The sequence below is a fragment of the Odontesthes bonariensis genome, chromosome 1 (assembly GCF_027942865.1).
Source record: "Odontesthes bonariensis isolate fOdoBon6 chromosome 1, fOdoBon6.hap1, whole genome shotgun sequence".
NCBI classification, from domain to species: Eukaryota; Metazoa; Chordata; class Actinopteri; order Atheriniformes; family Atherinopsidae; genus Odontesthes; species Odontesthes bonariensis.
Genome location: NC_134506.1, coordinates 22,793,682 through 22,816,974, shown reverse-complemented (window position 1 = coordinate 22,816,974; position 23,293 = coordinate 22,793,682). Strand labels below are relative to the sequence as shown.

Sequence of the window (23,293 nt, the reverse complement as noted above, 5' to 3'; positions counted from 1 at the left end):
TGACGGGCAGTAGGAGGAGTTGAGTAGTGAGTTTCCAAACATATGGTATTTATTTTCATTTTCATACCATGTTAATTATACCAGCATTACGTGACTTCATTCGAGTTCATATTATTATTTTTTCGAGTACAAGATTAAATTGGAAGAAAATTTGCAAGAATATTTCTGGTTCCTTTTGAACAAAGAAATCAAAATCATCTTAGAGGTACATCAACTCGTGACCCTTGTTTTACTATATCAAGTCAGAATTCAGACTTGATTATTAGAACTACTCGTCAAAGGAGAAAAATAGAATAGATTAAAGTAGAAATTGTCAAGTTGAATTACATAGCAAGCACTAAACACACAAGATCACACGCCCACAGTATAGTATGGGGTAGAAAGTAGATGGTTAAACTTCCTAGTATAGCATAAGATGATAATAGAACACAGCAATACATACATAGGTATACTATGGACTAAAGAATAATTAACAATAAATATTCAATATAATATCTAACCGAACAATACATGTTTTTCTGTACTAAACTTTCTGTAGCTAAACAATACATGTTTAGCTGCATAATTGCAAATCAGTCCAAAATTTTTCCAGAGAATGGCCATGATTCAAGAGTGATTTGGATGGTCTTTCCTGGATGATTTTAAACTTGAAGCTTACTCTTCACCCTTCCTCTCTCTGGCTTCAGATTCTCAAAGTGATCACAGAGTTGCACTGATATCAGCTTTGATGTACAATAACTGAATGTACAAGGAACAAAAAAATACAAATGAAGTTATGGTGGGACTTCAACACCAAATCACTAACAAATTCTACTTCTGAGATGTGTTATTGGGTCTTTCCCTCAAATTAATTATACTGGGGTAACTGCACAGTGACACAGAAATATTAGAACTGTTGGAAGCAGTTACTCCATCAGCTACACTCATCAATCACAAGACTGACACACAGAAGCACTTGCAACTTTCACCCAGTTTCATTTGAACTGTAGAGGTTATTTTGACAGTGACATGAGTCTTCTTCCATAGCGCAGCAGTGTGCATTAGAGCGACAGGTGAATTAGCAGCTGTCAGCTGAAGTTCGCACTGATGTTTACTGTTCATTGATCTCCAGATCAGATTACATTCATCTACACGCTGCTATGTATTTTGACTAAATACGTAAAGTAAAATAAGATCTTGATGACATTAACATCCACAGATAGTGCCACTGTAACCCAGTTCTGTTTAATGTAGCCACCCTGTAAATGTTTTGAGTTTTGTTGTGACCCTCTTGGGGGGAGTTTGGGGGGATTTTTGGCCTTGTTTCATCAGATGCTATACTTTATGAAAATAGATGTTACTGTGTGTTACTACTCCCTCATATTTCTTTGCAATAAATTTAATGTTTACTTCACTTTGCCATGCTTCCAAACACGTGACTATCCAATATTAGAAATGGCTAACAAAGTTGAGCCTACTGCTGCTGACATTACTCATAAAACACATGCTCTCAATTGTTTTACAGCTGATTCAAAACAGTTTTTTGTGACGCTAAAACAACATTTTAGTAATAGCCATAAAAAGCATACTATGCAACAAAAGATCTCATCACAGAAGATACACATTTTTTTTTGATAATATACTGTATCATGAATACAATGTCTCAGTGGATAACATATTCATTATCCTTAGTTAGTACTATTTGCTTGTTGCAATTCCTCATTCAGTGGAGACGAATGTGCAGCTGCACAGACAAATGCTACTGATTAACTTGCAAGGACTAATGCTAAGTCACAAAGCAACAACAGAACAACAATGATGCCAGCTGCGGCAGCAATGACTGAAGCAAAGCATTATGTGGTTCTTATAATGTTAAAGTAGGGGGTTACATGTCATCCCTCATGGACATTTTCCAGTAGAAATTGTTGAGAGTTTGTGATCTGGAGCAGATGAAACAGCTGGCCTCACAGTTAGGCCATCAACTCCTTGTTTCTTACATTTGAGTCCAAACAAGCTGCAGAGCTTCATCAACATCAGGTCCACAATCTCCTCCTCTTCTGATGGCTGTAGGAACAGTGGACATTAGGTATAACTCAAGTCACCCATGGCGGTTTCTGTAATAATGAGATCTCACTTCTTCTACAACACGTTCAATACATTTTCAGATTGTGGCCAAAGTTGCCTGCTACAATAACCGGGATACAACATTCAGACTTTTAAGGCTCGCATGGATAAGTTACCTTGTGATGTATCTGCTCTTGACTGAATGCCACCAGAATGACAGAGATGAAGAGGTTCAGCACCACAAAGGTCATGAACACAATGCAGGAGCCAATGAGGAACGCTCCAAGAACTGGATTATAATTCAGAACCTGAGGGATCACAAGGAAGAAATGCACTGTCGAAGGATCAACTGTCAGTGTCTGCTGCGCTACAGTTGTTGTAGCCTCATACTAACCTCGTCGTAGTTAAAAATTCCAAGCTGCAAGCTGACTATGGTTTGTGCAGCATCAAGCAGAGTCCGATAAGAGTACAGCTGCCACCCATAGATCAGGTTGGACTGAAAGAAAAAGAGAGAGAGAAAGTTCATCTCTGTGTTAATAATAACTTTAGAACAGGATCTGTTTTAGAATGTATAGATATAACAGTAAGATATGCAGGGACTCCATCACATGTTTATGTTGAGTGTGGGAAACTCCTCACAGCAATGGAGTAGGCCAAGAACATGACGGTCATGACCACCAGGAAGCCTGAAATATCAGTCCAAGCTCGCTGCAGTGTGGCTGTGATCATGTGCAGCTTGGGGTTCAGTCTCAGCAGGTGCCACAGTTTGACTGTAGCCAGCAGTACCAGAAAGGCAATCAGATACCCGAGCACTGCATCAGCCTTGGCTGTCTCATGGAAACTGGCATATCTGGATCCAGAGGAAGAGAAAACAGTCTTCTTTTAACAAGCAACTGGAACATTTTATTGGTACTTTACAGGTTTTTTACATTGTCCATGAATTAAAGCTTCAATCAAAATTTTCATTGCATTACATCAAATAAATAATGATGAGGATAAAATGACTATGAATAGATATTCATACTTGTAATAAGGCAGGTTTCGAGCACACTAAGTAAAAAATTATTGACTTTTTTTCACTTTTTATTGAAATGATCTATTTCAATCTTGTCTAACTGTCTGATTTCAGTTTTGATGAAAACATCAGTCATCATGGAACAAAGTTGAAGCAACATTTCTGCATGAACACAAATTCTGTAGAACTAAAAGTGCAAACTGAAAGGGAAAAGTGCAGCGCTCGGCTCTTTAAAAAGCCGTAATTTTCTTGGGAATTGAGGTATCCTGACACCGTTACTGGTTGGTTCAGTCAGTAGAAATCACCGGAGACATTGGCGCCTGGTTCTGCATCATTGGAGGACAAACAGGCACCAATGCTTAAAAAAAAACTTTGCACTCATCAAAACTCATGTATTCACGTGTACACCGCCTGAAATGTTGCATTTCGTATCCTGTCTCACTAGGGCCTTCTTTCCTGTCTGCTGTGATTGACCTGTTTTGAGATGGCTGATCAACCACGATGCAGTTTTTATGCAAATGTGTGTCATGGTGATGTCTCTAAAGCTTGGTTTATGATTCCTCGCAAGATCAACACAGAGCTTGTAACAAAACCGACGTAGTTAATTTTTCATAGAAAAAGTAGCATGTTTAAACTGTCCAACTTACATTTAGACATATATATACACATTAGGCTATGAGGAAGGAACAGCATAAGCTAATCTAAGCTACCTTAATGTAAGTTCCTTTGGAATAGACTTTGCAACTGTCCAGATCTTTTAGCATCACAAAATACTGTAGGGACAGGGAAACCTGTAAACCATAATCTGACCTCTTTAATTTGTCCTTTCTATTGAGTTTAATTATTTTTTAGAAAAAAAAAATGGCAGTTATCATGTACAGGTGAAACAGAAGATCTACAGAAGTAAAGAGCAAGGACATGCAGAAAAGTTCATAGAATAAATAAGGGGAAGTAGTTTCCCTCATTTATTGTATGAATCCTTGATTATGTTCTTGTTGTGTTTATCTTATCACTTACTGGTCTTTGTTGTCCTGATAATAGCTTATGTCCCTATTCCCCAATAAAGTCCTCTTGATGAAGACAGACAGTGCGCTCCAGCTGAGAATGATGATCGCCAGCTCCAGCAGATTCCACTTACTCTTGAAATAAGCCCATTTCTGTCTCTTCATTAGCTTTCCCTGTCAGCAGGAGGAGAATTTGTCATGTGTTCAAGTGAGCATCTTTATCATGTAATATCATCTGTAATGATATCAAAGTAAGGACTGTGGTTATATGCACCTGAGCAAACATATAATAGATGATAAAGAGAAAGTAGACAGCCTCAGAGGCCATGACAAAGATGTGGAGGCCACCGGTCGACTGGTAAAGACGAACATTCTGAAGCTCACTGCGGAACTGGAAAGCACCTGGAGGAGACACCCCATAACAAACAGGATAGCTCTTATTGTGCTTCTCTCTAACACAGCATCTGTACCTGGACGGCTTACCTATGGCCGTGGTTTCCAGCATGAGTGTTACGATGCAGAAAAGGTTGACGTTTGCGTTGTACACCGTGAACTCAACGAAGATGGCTTGGGTGTACACATCGAACCAGGTGTTGTCATAAAGATACTGAAGAATTCTGTGTACACACGAATGAAAATATGTTTGTACAAGTTTGGCCGTTAAAGTTAAAGTGAATTTCATTACGAATACAAATATCAACCTGCTGGTATTTTGTAAATCCGGCCCTAGATCCATCACAAACCCCCCTCCTCTGTAGAGCCTCACACTGCCCCAGATGGGATAAGCCCTCAATTTCCTCTGAGACTTGTAGGTCCAAGGGTTGTGAGGATTCAGTGAGGCATTATGACCCTCAGTTCGACTCCAGCCTGGGCCGTAGGAGCCCATGTCCTCCAATTCCCATGAGTATGGGGCGTGACATTCTGGCACAGAGTGCTGCATGGAGCGAGCAATGTAGCAGGAGTTTTTCTGCACTCTTACCTGGCGGAGTCGAGCGTTACCCACCAGCTTCGAGTTTCCATCCGTGATGAATCCTGTGGAAGATTTTCAGATGACAATAACATGTAAAAACCATATTTTTAGTAGATAAAACAGTTGTATTTTCTAATTTGTTTAAGTTAGACCAAATTAATACGAGTCCCAACTAACATATTTGGAACCATAATAAGTCATAGTGACAGGTAATCTTTAAAAGAAATGGCAATTATCATAGCATTTTATGCTTCTTAAATGGGCCATTATAATGTAAAGTAGACAGGAACATAGGCACAAGTTATAATTTCATTAAGTTGCCCAACATTTGACTATGACATTTTCCAACATCCAATCTTCTATTTTTGCAATTCTTAACATGTTATTGTGGCTTCCACGTTCCTGTTTTAAAATTAAATAAAATAATCACCTCATTGTCTTAACGAGCAGCTTTAAAGGATCATAGTTAACAAGCACAAACTGGAGCAAAAGTTAAGATTAGATGATTCATCGCATCTACTTTATTCACAAACTCTACAGTAAAAAGAGGTTTGAAAGCAGAGAAAACACACATTTTCCTTTTTGCATAAACAGTCAAATGTGTAAAATTTGCCAAGCAGTGTAGTGTTAATATCATCACAGAACACTGACCTGGGTGCTCTCCAAACAGGTTGGTCAACAAAGTTGTGTTAGCCCAGTTGATCACATCCTGAATACTCATGGTGTCTGAGATGCCTTTGCTGAAGCTTTGTCGAATGTGTTGGGTCAGAAAATAAGCATTGGGGTTCCTCTGACCATATGCCACCAGAAGCAACATCCACATAAATCCAACGTAGGCTGCAATGCAAACAGATTCTTAACACCAGTATTTCAAACTCTATCGTGTTGCCTCCTATTGCCGCCGTGTCTCATAATGGTTACTTTACCAAGAATCTCCCTGATGAGGGCAAAGACTCTCTGCTCTTTAATCATGTTGCTCCGCAACTTATCAATGTCAGTCGGCGGTGGTGGTTGATAGAAACTGCACGTGCTGTCTCTTCTTGCTATCCGCACGGCATCAGGATCCTCTGTGGGGAAGAATTTTATAGTGGTGTGTTTTTGCCATGTAAAACAATAGGGAAATGAAAATGAATGAATAAGTGAATAAACAAACGTGCCCGAGTTTCTGAAATTCTCATCTATCTGAGGCTCTCCAAACTCCTCCTGGTCAACTTTCTTTAGAACAAGAGCAAAGAAAGCAGCGAAACCAAGAACCTGCAACAAAAGGTTTTCAAACTTCACTCGAGTAACCCATGAAAATACTATGAAGTGTAAGATCCGGGGAGTTAAGAACAGAAAAAAATGTCTTATCAGCTGTCTTGTATGAAGAATTTTATGACTTAGGTCTTGACTGAGGCCCTGTAAATAAACCTCATATTCATTTCACTGTCCCTGTGATGCCTTCGGGTAAAGACTTCCCGACATGGTGAGTGTCGTAACAAGAGGTGTTTCCTGTTTGCAAAACTGGCTGTGACATATCGAGCTGCACATAAAGAAAGGCTTTCTAGAGCAATCTTTTTGTGGATACATCATTAATGCAACGATGTTATCTATCAGTGTGGTAAAAAATTAAATAAACACTGCGGACTGATTTAATGTTAGTTAGAAAAGCTAAAAGTTGAATTGAATATCAGTTGACAAATCACTTCCTAAATATTTGTGATGCAATCTCAGCTGACAACGCTCACCTTAAGAGGTTGGGTGATAAAGAGACTTTCAAAAAAGGAGACCACCATGGAGATAAGCCAACTTATAGAGCGGTTTTTCCCGTAAGTCAGCCCATACATCATAGTGAAGTATCCTGACACAGCACTGGTTGCTATCACCAATATCCACCCAACAAACACAAACCACCATGGCAGCCCTCCTCGGTTGCGCTTTTTGTCAGAGCTGCCATCGATACTCTCTTCTGGACTAGGGCTGTGATTGAGCTGGTCTCTATCCAGGCTGGACGACAGCAGGTGGAACTCCAAATGACTCTTCATCCCTTGAACTTGGTGCATGGCCTTGTTGTAGCTGTCTGGGTTTGGAAAACGAGAAGGTCCCAACAAACCGAGCTCCTTCTCAACGTGATGCAGCTGCCTGTACAGGTATCGGCTGTTGTTGCTTTTCTTCTGAACGTCATCAGATGTCTTTTCCAGGCTCCCCCATACACTGTTTTCTGTCCATGTAAACAGATGTAAGCAGGACATGTTGCGTATATATTTTAGATTTACATGACAATACAAATAAGAAACAGGGTAAATCAAGATGGTAAAATGGTAAATTAACTCTATAAATACGGCGCTTTTCTAGTTTACTTGACCACTAAAAGTACTATTACACCACAGGCCACCTTCACCCATCCACACACACACACACACTCACACTAATAGAGCACTTCTTAATCTACATACACAGCACTACAGGCTAAGCGGTACTTTTTATATCATACACATTCACACAGCGATGAACATTGGAGGCAACATGGGGTTCAGTGTGTTGCCCAAGGACACATTGGCATGTGGTCAGGGGAAGCCGGGGATCGAACCACCAATCTTCAGATCAGCAGACGACCTCCCCCTGAGCTACAGTGTTGGAAAGCTTGCTATGTATTTTACCTTGTAGATTCACTCCACCTAAACTGAGGATCATAGCACGACCCCTCTTGGAGGAGTCAGTGTAGAAGTCTCCAGCTGCTCGGTTCTGCTGCCTGATGATGTTCTCCACCAGAGTCAGTAGAGTGTTGATGTCAGCCTGCTGACCAGGATGGAGCTCCAGGTGTGGCAGTGGACTCTTCATGGCCTTTGAGAGTGACTGAGCAATTCTCTTTATGTCCTAATTTGGACACCATATCATACTGTTCAGACATGAATAACAGAGTAACGACTCGTCCATGATATAATAAGGACACCTGCAGCTTTACCTTTATCACAGTGTCTGGAGTGATGTCCTTCATCTCTTTCTCAGGGGATGAAGTCTGTGAGGGGGAAACTCTCACAGTGTTCCCCTGTTTCGACGCTTTCTGTTCTGCTTTGGTGGTTTTCTCTCGAGGACGAGTGTTTCTGAAGATACTCACAATAAGGAGATTGATGGGAAACATGATGATTGAGCTTTGAATTCCAATCATAACTTGTTGCCAGGTGAACTCGATGTGACCTGCAGGGTAATGTCTTGTTTTAATATTCAGGTCAATCTCGTGATGAAAGAAAATGTCTCTTTCTGTGCTCTTTATGTGAGACTTTGAATTTTAATATTTTGGACACCATTCATTCATTATGCGAAAAGAGAGAAATCAACCCGGCGCTCAGGTGTATCACGAACAGTCCAAAGTGGTGCTCTTGGGGTAGGGAAATCCACGATCAGAAAAGAAATAAGTCCCAGGCACTCAAAAGTAGAACAGGAAGAAGGTATAAATTAAAAAGCGCTTTTTAATTTATACCTTCTTCCGGTTCTACTTTTGAGTGCCTGGGACTTATTTCTTTTCCATTCATTCATTGTTGCAGATCAATGATAAAACCTTTTAGAAATATTCTCTATTCTAGCTTAAAGGTTGACCTTGGAAAAATATGATATTTTTACACCTTAATTATCAAATCTAGTTTTTTGTTGCCCACCTAGGTCCATAGTCTGTTCAGAGGGGTCTGTGGGGATGCCCCAAAACATGATGCTGGTCAGCATGGTGCACAGCAGAAGGGAAAAACAACAGGACACTCGCTGCACACGTGTGAAAGTACTGCAGGGAGGTCGACTAACAACAGAGAACCAGATGTGGCCGTCCCTGAAGTCCTTCGCTGTCTTCATGAAAAACAGATTACTAAAAAGTTTGGAAGAATCACAGTTAAAGCAGATTAAACATGTGACAATAACTGAAAATAATGAAGAGTTTATAAAGATTCATTAGTAGTATGTTGCTATGGCAGGTCTCACCTAAATCTCTTCAAATCCACCTCTGTTGCTACTGGGAAAACCTTGTCAAGAGTGCACTCTGCCACATCTACGGCCAGCCAGGTGTTGCACAGAAAGTGCCATTTCTGACGCGTTTCTAGATCCTGCACCATCACTTTGTTGACATACCTGTACATTGAATTAATAAGTATCCACCATACTCAGTATAATTGTTCAAACTCAAACTTGGCTTTGGTCATTCGTCTTCCTACCATGCAGGGTGTTCTCCTGAATTGTCGTGCCACAGTCTTAGGCTCTGCAGATCTCCCAGAGAAAAGTGTGTGGTCAGTAGAAACATGTCCACCCCGCCTCTTTCAAACACGGGCTTCTCGGGGTCTGTCAAGTGGTGGGGTTCACTTTCTCCCTCTGTTCCCAGCAGAGTTACGGTCACCTAAAACGTAAGTGGTCAGTCAGCATGGACAGGGATCCAAAGAGCTTTCAGCATCATGAATAGGGTGAAACTATAACACCAGATGCTTTTTACTGACCTGAGAGGAAGTAGACGCGCCGTGTCGGTGTCCCGTGCTAATAGTCAGCAGATAACGATACTCAGCCAAGGGGTCATTGTCCTCAAGAACTGTTATCTTGACCTGCAAGTGAACATGAAAACAGTAAATGCACTGATAATCAGATATTTATTCATCACTGAAGCAGTGTAACAAAGGCTGCCTGCTGAATCAGTACAAGGCAGGTTCAATTGTGCAGTTAAATTAGATTGTACATTTTTCACATTGTACTAATACTTAAAGGATAAGACCGGTTTTTTGACATTGGGCCCTTGATTTCACATTATAACATGATGTTCTACTCACCCCTGCTTGTTGTTGAACATTTGGAGCTGTTCCGAAGATATTCGAGAGGCGTCTGGCTGCTCTCTTGAGATATTCGGCCATGAAACGGTTTCCTATGGGCAAGCTTATACAGGCACAAACTATGCTGTTTATAATTTATTAATTACTCTACACTAGCACTGATAACGTGGAGGTGCGTCGCTTACTTAAAAAAATCCGGGTTACTAATTTTGAATTTTAGCCGAATGAATAAATAGGCAGCAGGTCTGTGGGCTGTCTGTGGCAGTAGCACGACGATGACGTCAGTAACACCCACTTTACGACGAAAAAAACAAAATTACAATAACCCGGATTTTTTTAAGTAAGCGACGCACCTCCACGTTATCAGTGCTAATGTACAGTAATTAATAAATTATAAACAGCATAGTTTGTGCCTGTATAAGCTTGCCCATAGGAAACCGTTTCATGGCCGAATATCTCAAGAGAGCAGCCAGACGCCTCGCGAATATCTTCGGAACAGCTCCAAATGACCAACAACAAGCAGGGGTGAGTAGAACATCATGTTATAATGTGAAATCAAGGGCCCAATGTCAAAAAAACGGTCTTATCCTTTAAAGGGTTTAACATGTCACAGCATAAAACCGAGATCATTATCAACAATTTAAACTGGCTGAAATATCTGAGAATGACCTTTGCTGAGTCCTGAATGTCTTTTCTGCGTGCCCACACAACCACCAGCAGATAAGCAGCAAAGATGGCCCCCACAAAACAAACCACCACAGGATTGTTGGCGAATGTAGCAAAAAGTTCAGCAGTGCGAGAGACATCCACTATGTTCGGCATGACAAAGAAAGAGCTCCCAAAGAAAGTTAAATGGTTACAGAGGCACTGAGTGACCAAAGGCGTGGTGAGTGGACCGACCTGCAGGGAAGAAAATAACAGACCCTCAAATTTCACTGGTCAAGGATGTGTTCATGCAATGACTGTAGATGTGTGATAGTCTTTGCCTACCCTGCAGCCATCTTCGCTCCAAGAGGACTCTGTTTCATTCCAGTATTTGCACTGAGCAGCAATGGAAACAACAGTGACAGTGGCATTGATAGATTTGATGCCCGGCTCTACGATTGGCTTCATAACAAGGTAATGCACTCCAACATCTCCAGTTCTGTCTTTGGGACTCAGTACCCAGGTAAATTTTTCATCTGTGTTAGAAGAACTCACATTAACATACAAAGCACACAAGGAACTGGATGAAGCAAATCTTACATTGTGTAACCAATGTAGGCTGACACGAGTTTTGATTATGGTCACACACTGGTCACTAAATGTGGTACGTGTTCAGCTCTGGAAAGTGGACTCCACTGTATGTGTTGATTGTGAGTGTAGAAAGCCTAAAGCAGGAGATAGAATGGAAATGTATTAATGATTGAAGAGCCAGAAAATGTTTTTCCCACAAAAAGAAACTCCCCTAATTATCCCGGTATGCATTCTTACGTGTTCGCTACAAATTGACAAATCAAGCAGTTTTACTACTGACCTTCATTTACATTCTCTAGAGGGATCTGAGTCTTGGCTACATAGCTCTCATCATTTGGGTAATCTTTATACCCCAGGAATAGCAGAAGTGAAATTTCTTCAGAAGGCTCCATTTTCAGCACCAGCGTAACATCTGGAGACGGTACGTCAATTATCAATGTGCTGAAATTGGCGAGGTCAAGGACTGTGCTGCTCTCCTGTTCAGTGTCAAGCCTGGGGAGGAGAATCTGAAAACCCAGATAAGAGTTTGCCTACAAATCTTTTTTCCAAAGTTAAGTAACTGAGAGTACCAAGGAAAATACGAGACGTACCTCTATCTCTTCAGGTAAGTTCTCAACAGGTATGAGGCTGCCGTTCGCTCTGGTGAGGGAAAGCGATCCCACAGCTCCTGTGATGTTTTCCTCCTTCCAAGAGTACGGATTCTTCTCAAAACTCATCATCTGAAAGGCAGGCATACACCAATATATAGAAACCTCATCAGAATCTCTCATCAGAATCTGCCTAAGGTTGCCTATGATGATTGTTTCCATCTCACTCCTATGGGCACACACTTACTCTAACATCCACGGTCTCCTCTGGAGAGATGATGCCAGCCGGCAGTGAGGGGAGGGTAAATCTGGAGGAGCTGTTCTTCTGGACATTTATTTCCTGCATTTGCATGTCTTCTGAAGATATTCTACAGAATCAGAGTAATTAAAAACAAAAAAAAAACCAAAGCTATTTGTGCATGTACATTCTAATCAGTGTCTTTAGTATCTTACCTGTTAACATACACACTGATCTGACCAGAATCAATGATAGTAGGCTGTCCATTCAGCTTATTATTACTCAGCAAAACACTCTGAATGTTGCTCATTCCAGTCAGAAGAGAATCTGCGACCTTTTTCTGAGGACATAATATCAGATGTTGCTTGTTAAATACTGCAGTAAAGAGAGGACTGAAATTTAGCGAGGTTATTGATAGTGGTGTCCGTACATTTGATGAAACATTCAAAATATTACTGGCTGCTTCAACTATTGGCGTAGCTGCTTGCATAACTTCTTCGTCGTCCCTGTCGAGCTGATTAACGCTGATGGTCTTGAGGGAGGAGCTGAGGTCTACCAACAATGCACCTGCTTCTTCCTGGAGAAAAAATACAGACACGGAAACCACAGAAAAGAGTTTAGTGTATATGTTTTTTAAATTGTAGAGCTGATCGGGATGTAGCGAAGTTTTGCATGTGTTAAACACTCGAGCTTAATCAGGCAGTCGATGTAGTTTTGTCTGGTCTTTATATTGATGCTGATTTTTCCTATTCCAAAGCTCAATTCCACAATTAATTGACCTACATGCTGAACAGGAAGCTCTGAAGAATCCATACTGAAATATCAGAGTGAGGACATTCGCCTCATTTGTTGTTTTGAGACTTAAAGTCAGAGCGAAGCCTCTTAGAATGGCTTTAAACAATCAAACGATGGCTTTAAGAGCTATTTTTTACCTTCCACTGTTAGACTCACATATAGCTACAATTCTGAAAAAAAAAGGTTGGGATGATGCATAAAATGTAAAAAAAAATATATATATATATGAATCCTATATCAGACATGAATCTGACGTTCCGCTCGCAGAGGTCCAGCAGCTGGTCTCCTCAGTTCCCAGATGTTACACAGTAGTAAACATGACTGTCCCAACGCTTTGAGACGAGTTTCTACCGTCAAACTCAATGTGAGCTAAGATATACATGTTCTTTATTTCTGTTCCATATTGAATTAAATATTTATATGTAACATTTGTAAATCACTGAATTCTGTTTTTGTATATGTATATGTATATGTATATGTATATGTGTATATCCAAGGGAGATTTCGAAGATACGTATATGTAGCAAATGTTTATAGTTGTCTAATGTACTGTACTTGAGCAGCAGGACTGAGCTCATCTGAGATCTGCGTGAGTCCGGCCACAGCTCTGGCCGTCACTTGCACTTCCTGGGTGGTGTTGCTGGGGGAGTCCAGCAGAACTGTTGTCATTTTGTTCAGCATATGTTCTCTGAGCTGAAAGTAGAGAAAATTAAGATAAATATCATGATGCCGTGTACTCACTCATAGGACAAGCTGTAGGCCTCACAAACATCACAGCGCTAAGTCGCCCTCTGTCAGTTACTACTCGCTTACCTTTGACTTTGCCTCCTTCTGATCTTGGCCAGACTCTGAATTCAGAATATCGGAAACGGAAGTGAATATTTGCCCGACTGCCTCACCAGACAGTAAGCCTTTCTGCTCTAACTGACTCACAGTGTCCTTCACTGCAGACTGCAGAGTCACTACAGAGGTATTGCCATCACTTTTCCGTACCTTGAGAAAGATAGCCAGATTGTTCAGTTAATCAGGTGGATTGATTTCTTTGAGATACATAATTACGTAACAATTACATAAAAAAAATTGGACGACAGCAAACCTGGGCAGCAACAGTTGTAGTTGTTGTTGTATACTCATTTTTCACTGTTACCAAAACAGATAAAATGTAATCGTTTTTCTCATCTCCGGAAGGGAAGAACACTGATTTCACCTCATTAGCATTACTGCACCGCAGATGTTTGCCTTAAAGACAAAAGAAACAGTTTACTTGACAATTATTACAAATCTTTAAAAAATAAAAAGAACTGACTAACCAAAACTAGAAAAAACTGTGTTACATTCTTATTACCAATCAATAGCCATACTACTTCTGTCTCTTGCTTTCTACAGAAACAGTATATTTTCACAAGTTTGCTTTGTAACACTTATTTGTTAGACACTACGGTGTAACCTCTCTTACCTGTGCTAGTCTTGAAGCAATACAGACACCCTGTAGAGCAGAAGGATGTTGCCTTGCAGGTAATGTCAAAAGCATCAAGCACAGTGCCTGAGCGTGGAGAGATGTTACACGAAGTGACTGCAGGTGCATCAGTTGTCAGTGCTAGGTCAGGAGTTGGTATCGGAAGACTGTATTTGACAAAACCAGGCACCATCTTGCCTGTTTGAAAAAAAAAAGGAAGATGTTTATCTAAAATGATCACATCTTTGAAAGGTACAAACTAAAAGAGAGATGTAGGATGAAAACGCACCATAAGCAATCACGGTGATGTTGTGCAGCATACGCCTGGAAGCTTTTAGGTGTTGGCTGTGAACGGTAAATTCAGTTTTACCGTCCTGCTTTTCAATAGCTGGCCTGCGTCCTGCCTTTGAGTAGCATTCAGTTAGGTCACCCTGAGGAATGACAAACAGTCCGTACTTGTTAAAAAAGATGAGTATCTGATGCCATGCCTTAAAAATGTTAAAAATGTTTTTAATCAGGCTCACCGTCAAAGGTTCAGGATCTTCCATGAACCAAACTACATCTGGGCAGGTCGTCTCACACCTGAGTCTTAGCTTTGCATGGCCACTCTCGTTTATCGAAGCACAATTATCACAACTGCAAGAAAAGAAGTAAACATGTTTCATGTATTTTGAGCATATATATATATATATATATATATATATATATATATACATATATAGATAAAGCACAGCATTACATGAAAAAAAGACAAAATGTATTCTAAATGCAACCTTTTTACCTGATAGTGACATCTGTAAATTCATTTGAAGGTGCAACAGTGATGCACTTAGAAACTGAAGCAATGTCGACCCATTTCTTAAACCACGTCCTTTTCCTCACAGTTAAAGCGTATTTGGAAAATTCAAACGGATTTGGAAGGCAATCTTTTTCAATAATGTGAGTTTCGTCCTTTGTTGTGCTTCTGCACCTACAGTCTCCATCTGCATAGCAAAAAAAAAACAGAAACAGAGTTAACTTAACACCAAAAATCAATGAATAAAAGTCATTTACAGTGCTGTAGGTGTACAAAGTAAAAATACATGATTTCTGTCCAAAACAATGAAATCCAAGAAAACATCAAATGAGTTTGCAAAATCTGCACTCTCAGATACTAACATTAAGTCAGTGATTTCTGAATTATTCTGCTTGATGGTGCTTAAATGGTTTCACATACACCAACGCAACAATAAAACAGTTGACAGTCAAACTGGGCAACATGGTTTTTATTTGCTACAACGCAATTATCTGCTGGGAAAACCTGCATCCTGGCTAAAGATTTTAGCTGACCTGCCTTTTCTGGAGCACATCAATAGAAACAGGGATTCGACATAAACGTAAACAACTTTTTCAGCTTTTTTGATCACCATCTGTCCTGTTGCGTAGGCATCCTTGACTTTGATTATAGCGTTGTGAAACATACAAATAATAGATAGATAAAGAAAGTAACAACGGTGTACAGCTGGAAATAGCGGGAAACTTTGACACCAGCAATAGTTGATGACGTACTCATTTCAGTTTGTCAATACTCAATTTTCAAGCTGCTTTACCTTTATCCATATAAATGATGCATCACGAATTAAGGAAACTCAGTTGAATGTTTTTAGTGTGCCTTTTTTATGTTGTTGCTCTAATTGTACTGACCCTCGCATAATTAACAATAAAGAAATAACATTAACTGCTGCAAATCAAGACAAAACTGACAGTAGTGAGTAAATTATTGTTGGACTTACTACATTTCCATTCAAACGCATTTCCTTTGCTGGGAAATGATTCCATACCGGTTAACTTCAGTGTGACATTTTGAGTGTGGTCAACCACATTTTCAGGAGAAGCAGTAATTTTCAAGTCAGTAGCATCGCTGACACTCATTTTACCCGTCTGCACAGGAAAGCAAAGTTGTGTATTTAGTTTTACATATTAGGTACATACCAAAGTGAACAGATGACGACTGTTTATACTTATACACACTGTATTTCCATCTTGACTTGTTAGGGAGTCAGAGTAATTCCGGCAAGCCTGAAGTATCTTTTCTAAGTCGACATCCACATCACAGGTCGATAAGTCATTCATGGCTCGTACTTTCAATGCAAAAAATCCTGTTCCAGAAGGGTTTAACAAATTTGAGCACATATGTTTAACACTAGGATTTCCTGTTTTGTTTTATAACAACGCAACTTGAGCTTTAAGTTAGGTACCTTCAAGTGGGTTAGAGAAGGTATAAGTTTGCTGGCTGTCATTCAGCATGCTTCTAGTCTCAGTCAGTGTGTCCTCGGCTCCAGTGAGATTAAAGAGCAGCTCCACCGGTGTTCCTTGCTCCAGCGTGACACCGATGATGAGATCGGTGGAGTCTGGACACATGTCTGCTTCTGCTATCACAGAGGCCTGCAGGCCATTAACAGGCTCCAGCAGACACAGGACAAGATCAGTGGACACCATGCGGGTTGTGACCCTGTTGGATGCAGCTACGGTCAAATTGTGGCAGCCGTGTCCAAGCTTCTGCACCACACTTACACTCATTGTGATGTTGTGGGGTGCGATTCCCGTGTCCACTAAAGAATTTGTAATCGGACGAGCCTCATGACTGATTGTGTAGGAAACATTTGTGCCTATGTGGAGAAAAAAAAGAGTGGAATCAAGTAATTTTACAATAAATAAGAAATGGTTGATCAGAAGAATCTATCACCTAAAATGTAAGACTGACTCACCTGCTTCCACGTTCAACTGGATCTGAACAGGCCAGCCATTTAGTGCGTTGCATTTAGTGCCATCTGTTGTCACATTGCCGCTATAGCATTTAATGATGTTAAACTCCCCAACTGGCTCCTGAATGGTTATGGCTTTCTGAGCTGTAACATGCCAGTCACTGGTACTACACTCCACCTCAACCATGAAAACACCTGATTGCTGGAATTTGTGTATAATTGTGCTCTCCATCCTGTGACAGAGATCCAGAAAAAGCACTGATATGAAAATACAGTTTGGGATGGATATTGCGTCTTGTTAAATGCAAAGTTTTGCTCACTCTTCCGGGCTGTACGGATCGATAATGTGGCCGTCTCCGGCATTCACTAGGCATGTTAAGTTTCCCTGAAACGGATGAAGGAGCCACTTCACAGTGATGGTGACATTATCAAAGACAGATGCCAGTTTAGTCATCAGCAAGTGAAGTCCTGCAAGGAACATATCATTGAATTACACTGGAAATAAAGTTTAAATGTCATATCAAATATCTTCAGGTCACGTGAACTAAAAGCATACTTTAATTTTGCGATTAATGAGTGCAGACTGATACGTGTGATGGAAAGTAAATGAAAGGTCAAGGATAAGAAACTTGGTCAGAAAAAGAGCCACACAATGAACTCAGCCTGTGACCAAAGGTTAACATCAACTAAAACTATAACCTATATAGAGAAAATCTGCAAGATAAGGAAGCATATAAAGAGAACAGAATCTATGATGATCATTTAAAGAGAGAAACTGAACTGTACATTATGCTTTTGATGTTATATTTTAGAGGAAATTGCCAAAGTTAATGGAAGTAAAAAATACATATTTTGCATCTGACCATGTTTGCAGTGGTACTCCACAGACAGGTAACTTCCCAGCACAGGACACGGTTCACCAAAAGAGCTTGGATCTACTGAAGCCTGGCACGCCTGCAGTCCATGGCAATGAGCTGGAATTGCACATGCAGAAAGTAAAGTGAATAACAAAAGAAGTCCCCCCCACCGCCGATTGACTGTTCATCCTTTCTGCATTAATAAGGAAAAATACCAGCTATTTGCTTTGCCAAAACTCCCTCAACATGCCTAATGCCAGACTGATGAGAATATAAATGGACCTTTACCCCTGCTAATCTATTCTGCTCCTTGGCGGGTGGGAGGTTATTTATTTTATATACATACTGTTTATTGTCATATATGGAAGGAATAAACAGCTCTTTTGGGCATTAAAATTCCCCCGTTCTCTAAATTTTACAGATCACATTTATAAAAACTTAAATAATCCAATAGTACCTATCACAGAATCAACCACATTTATCCAGCTGCACTCCTCCTGGGAGAACGTGGGTGAGGCAGTAAGTTTGGACCTGCAGTAGTGAATAGTCTTTCGACCATAAAAGGCATCTTCAATCTCGATAACTTGGCCAGAACCACACTGCAATGTGGCGTTTTGGCCTTCACATGCGAAAGTTCTTCTTGCATCTGCAAATAATTAACAAATAGATAGATAAAACAATAATTAAATAAATGGAAAAAAATGAACCATTAAAATACTGATTAAACATTGCACATTTTACAGATTTATTGAAGGGGTGCATACCAAACTGGCAAATGAAGTTGAGTTCCTGGCTACAGTTTTCTGTGGCTTCCCACTGAAAGCCAGCACGTTTCAGGATAAGTCCACAGTTTGCCTGTGCTTCTGGCAGGTTAACCCAGTTACTGTAGCTGACATCTGAGCCATCTAACCATGCAAGGGTAGCTGGCAAAAGACAACAAAATTACACCTTTTTTTTTTATATGAAAATTAAATACTGCTTTTTTAACAAAATGTGATGTTATCTTCTGTTAAATTAATTTTTAACATGCAAAGAGTGAAATATTAAGGTGATATCAGTTTGAGTGGAAAGCAGACACTTAATAAATAAAGGCACATTGATAAATCAGGCCCCTTGACAGCTACCCCATTGAGGAGCTGAATAGATGAAGAATTATCTCTCGCTACACCTGTTGCTTGAGATATCCAGTCTCCCTACAAATGTCAGTAACAACATCATGAGTCTTTACAATGCACAAATAAGCTGCCTGCTGAGATAGCAGGTCAAGAGATGTCTTCAACTCTGATTTGTTTTGTTCTATTCTCAAGTGTATTCATGTATTGCATGTTACTAAGATTTGTTGCTCACCTTTGCAACAACATAAAATGTTAACTACTTAAAGAGCATATTTCAGGGAAATATACAGCACATTGTTTAGGACATAGGACTCAATTCTTTTAGGTAGTCTTTCACACAACAGTAAAAAATGTATATAATTCCCTAAAAGATCTCCACAGATTTTTGTTGTCTTCTAATGACCTCTTACCCTCAGTGGCAGCGACGTCCAGCGTGAGGTTTGGAGCTGCAGGTGCCAGCCCAAGCCACCAGTCCTTCTCTGGCTCCAGGTAGGTCTGAAGGAATTGCTGTATTTCGTCGTTGAGGATGAAGGCGAGGTGACCGCCGCCTCGCTCGCACCATGCCTGGGCTCTCAGAAAGGATAGCTGCAGACCCACAAACTCATAGCAAGCGTCATCAAATCCTTTCTGGTGCTCTGGACAGTAGAGAGCTTCTACATCCTCCTCAGCATGACAGCTCAAGCTGAAGGAGAGAACCATCAAAGTAAGTTTGGTGAGAGTGATTCTGTCCATCTCTGTGCTCTGATCAGACTCATTGGTAGCATCTTGTCTTTAAGGGGTACTGACGTCAGCCGCACTTACAGAAAAGGCTGCCCAGCTTTGTGATCTGCCCATAAATTCTGAGCACAAACAAAGCTAGGATGTGTTGAGAAGTGTTACCAGCACACTGTCAACAGCCACCGATAGCTTCTCTCCCTCTTTTACTGCAATCTGCAGACTGAGATAAGCTTCTCATTCAGACTGAACATATAAATGTGGGGATTGAAAAGCAGAATTTTCAGCGTTCTATCTCAAGTCTCCAATACCTTTAAATAGGGTTAAATTCAACCTTCACCAGTTTGATAATTTACACTTGCTGTGGCATATTGAAAACATCTCTGTGTGAAACAGCCTCGTGATCTCACCAGCAAAGGCTGTAAGACACCTCTGTGTCATCATGGATGACCAGCTATCCTTCTCTGATCTTGTTGCATCTGTCCCTCGATCAGGTCATTTTGCAGATGAATAATCAGGCTGTATCTGACTCAAAATGCCCCAGAGCTCTTGGAACAAACCATGGTTATCTCCCACCTCAACAATGCAGGAGCAATGCAGGTCTTATAGAAGCCCTATAAATGGTAAAACAATGTTGCAGCTTGTTAAAAAAAATTTTTATAAGTACAATTAGTCTCCTCATCACCAGGCAGGAGTAAAATCTTATAAAGTCATTTAACAATAAACAGGAATAAAGTTAAAAACAATTTTGACATCCAATAACACGCACGATAGCACGCACGAATAAGTAAATCCTAAAACTTAACCCTAACCTAAAATCTGACGTAACAAAATGGATGCACAGTTATATTAAACTCAGCTCAGTTGTAGCAGTATAGGTGACCTCTTCCTCACTTTTTGAACTCTAGTGCACTTCCAGGATGGAAAAGATTTACAAAACAAAGATTATAATTAGCAATATTGGTAACACATGTGATGATCTTACTTGATAAATGAAAATTACAGCAGGAAAATATCATGTGTTGCAGTGTGTGTTCACACTTAGCACCTTTACTTTTGAATGCTGGTAGGCTACAGCAGGCACTATAAGGTTTCATAGTGTTTTACAAATGGTCTGGTATTGTTTTTATCTTGTCAGACTGTGACTGTGCGTGGGTCATCATGGCAAAACATTGATGATACCTTCAGCTGGATGTGTGTGGACGATGGTGTGATCTCTTTACGTGATGGTCTAGTTTGCTGTATCAAATAATCAATGCTGAAATTTCTGTGTTTATAAAAATGGACACTGATCATTACAAAACTCATGGTGTGCAAAATTATGAGATTAAAACCACGATTAACATTTTTTTTTCCAAGAGACTTTAGTGATCGAAAGAACATATCTATGATCATATAATTTACTTTGCTATAAATATGTTATTAAGCACCGTTATTGGACCGTGATTGTTAAGTGTATTTTTTTACCATCTTTTCTTTTTATGCTGTAGTTGGACTTTTACACTTCGACACTACCCAGGCTACTTCGACACAAGAATAACAGCCATAACTTTTTTTTTGTCTTTCTTAGACAAGTACCCGGATGTCTGACGTCATATCAAAGGGACAAAGCTGTGTGAGGACATGTCATGTTAGGTGACCGGTGTGAGTTTTGTAACTGTAAACGAACCCTTCTTCTTCACAATGTTGGCTTGTAAACGCATTTGTTCCGGCACCATGACCTCTGCTCTACGTGCTCTCCGTGGTAGTCAAGTATGTAACATTTTTAACGGACTTACACTGCAGTTCTGAGTCTGTCTATAGCTTAATGCTAACTGCATTTTTGCTAAAACTCCAAACCTAACAGTCACTCCTCGAATGTGCCTCCTCCTCCTCTTCCTCAGGTAGTTGTTTCTGGCCAAGTGCAGAGATGTCTGTCCACGGAAACGGATGGAGAGGTCCGCATCGCAAAGACATTGAGGGAGAAGTTCCCGTTAGCTTCATCGCTCAAAGTCGTGGATATATCAGGTAAACAAAGCTCTTACTGCACAGTAACAGTCCACAATCGCAACAACAACAAAAAATCTCTTAGGATAAAACAAACAAACAAAAAAGACACTTTGTAATGTTTTCTTATGAGAAATGGCCTATGGATATTTGTATTTGGTCAGGTCTTGTTTGACTTCACCCTGTTTGAGTCTATGGGTGATCTGTCTTTATATCGACTTGTTAGTCATGTGTGAAGCCCTTTTGATGTTGCTTACTTGTACAAAAAAGTGTGATAAGATAGGCATTGGTTGATAGAATATTGGCAGCTTTGTAATATTGAAGCAGATGAGCTGTGTGGGACAAGAAGGTTACAGTACAATCTTTGGAGGTGACAGTGATGCTTTTGTGATCCTGCGCTGTGTTTAGGTGGCTGCGGGGCCATGTATGAGATCCATATTGAGTCCAGCGAGTTCAAAGGAAAAAGGACTATTCAGCAACACCAGTTAGTAAATCAGGTAAAACCCCTGCCCAGTATGTCAACTGTGCCAGCATCAAGATATTGGCAAATCCCAACATTTTTCATTGCACTGTATGATTTTACAACCTCGCCTTAAAAAAAACTTGAAAAGCTGTTGGCGGCCTAAATACAAACAGGATGTTGTGCAACTAATGTTAACCCTTTTATTTTTGTGAAAAGTGTACACTGATGTCATATGAGTTGTTATGAGAAAGTACAATATTGTAATAGGTTCAGAATAGGCATAAGTAGAATAATTGTACAGAAACTTGCACTTGTGTTGGGTTATTGTTCACATATGTCCGTGAACCAGGCCTAGTTTTTGCTAGATGAGCTAATTTAACATCATTTTGTATTGGTCCAGCTAGAATTTCATTCACTTGCTTTTTATGTTTTGTCCTCCACAGGCACTCAAGGATGAGATTCAAGGAATGCATGGCCTGCGAATATTCACTGATGTCCCAAAACAGTAGACGGAGTCCCTCCAGTCTTCACCCAGAATCTTTTCCTTTTGTTCACAGACTAAAAAAAGTAGGAATGTAAAGAAATGGAGCGGAGCGTTATCAGACAGACGGCGTGAAATGTGAAATACATGTAAGATTACACTAAGTTATATATTTTTTTAAGTCACAAGAAATCTCCCACTCGGAGATAATGCATAAAACTAGTGAAGGCTGTTATACGCACAAAAAGACACGAAGGATTTCTCCCTCTTCTCAGGGTTGATGGTGATGCAAAGCAAGTGGTCCATCATGTATAAGCAAGATCATTCGAAGGCCCTTACTTTAAACCTGGAAACAATAGTTTGCCATGTTTGCTGATAATATGACCACAATGTATGCGTTATTGTTCCATGAAACTTTAAACTGGGTCCCATAAAGACAGTACAATACAAGGCGGCTGATTGAGTTGATTAACCGCAAAGCTTTGTTGTTTTTCTTTTAAACTCGTTTTGAGGATGTCGGAGAAATACTAAAACGTCTTTCAAAAAGCTTACACATGTTTTGCTATATGAACAGGCCAAATATTGGCAAGTTAGAAGTCTGTAAAAAAAATGTAAAGTGAAAAATTCCAGTATTCAAAATGTCATACAATGTTTCCAGTTGTACTTGAAAAACCTAAATAGTTACAGATAATTAAACAGTTCCAGAAATGAATGGCTGTTTTGCCTTATTTTCTGTATATGGCGTCACTACACTGAGCATTTGTGAATCATAACTTGCAAATTTAATCGGTTTATCTGAAACTTGACCTCA

At 40.0% G+C, this 23,293-nt stretch overlaps 2 protein-coding genes across 2 annotated transcripts; one reads left to right on the top strand and one right to left on the bottom strand.

Moving 5' to 3' along the window:
* Nucleotides 1–1,869: 1,869 nt before the first annotated feature.
* On the bottom strand, nt 1,870–19,570 carry LOC142383646 (polycystin-1-like protein 2). The gene is made up of 39 exons (XM_075469272.1): nt 19,249–19,570; nt 18,488–18,646; nt 18,181–18,369; nt 17,730–17,840; nt 17,187–17,334; nt 16,870–17,099; nt 16,360–16,770; nt 14,904–15,105; nt 14,647–14,758; nt 14,412–14,553; nt 14,123–14,320; nt 13,797–13,905; nt 13,480–13,648; nt 13,222–13,359; nt 12,302–12,448; nt 12,087–12,211; nt 11,881–12,001; nt 11,637–11,765; nt 11,327–11,552; nt 10,801–10,991; nt 10,480–10,710; nt 9,487–9,588; nt 9,211–9,389; nt 8,981–9,127; nt 8,668–8,867; nt 7,977–8,209; nt 7,672–7,888; nt 6,760–7,232; nt 6,190–6,286; nt 5,959–6,099; nt 5,684–5,869; nt 4,764–5,094; nt 4,546–4,679; nt 4,337–4,464; nt 4,076–4,236; nt 2,683–2,893; nt 2,438–2,539; nt 2,220–2,351; nt 1,870–2,043 (listed from the first exon to the last, which is right to left on the bottom strand). The coding sequence occupies exons 1-39, from the start codon at nt 19,568–19,570 to the stop codon at nt 1,879–1,881; spliced, it is 7,149 nt and encodes a 2,382-aa protein (XP_075325387.1). The 3' UTR covers nt 1,870–1,878.
* Nucleotides 19,571–21,139: 1,569 nt separating this feature from the next.
* On the top strand, nt 21,140–23,194 carry bola3 (bolA family member 3). The gene is made up of 4 exons (XM_075471073.1): nt 21,140–21,304; nt 21,436–21,559; nt 21,947–22,035; nt 22,445–23,194. Exons 1-4 carry the CDS (start codon nt 21,236–21,238, stop codon nt 22,508–22,510), a joined length of 348 nt encoding a protein of 115 aa, XP_075327188.1. The 5' UTR covers nt 21,140–21,235; the 3' UTR covers nt 22,511–23,194.
* The last annotated feature ends 99 nt before the right edge of the window (nt 23,195–23,293 follow it).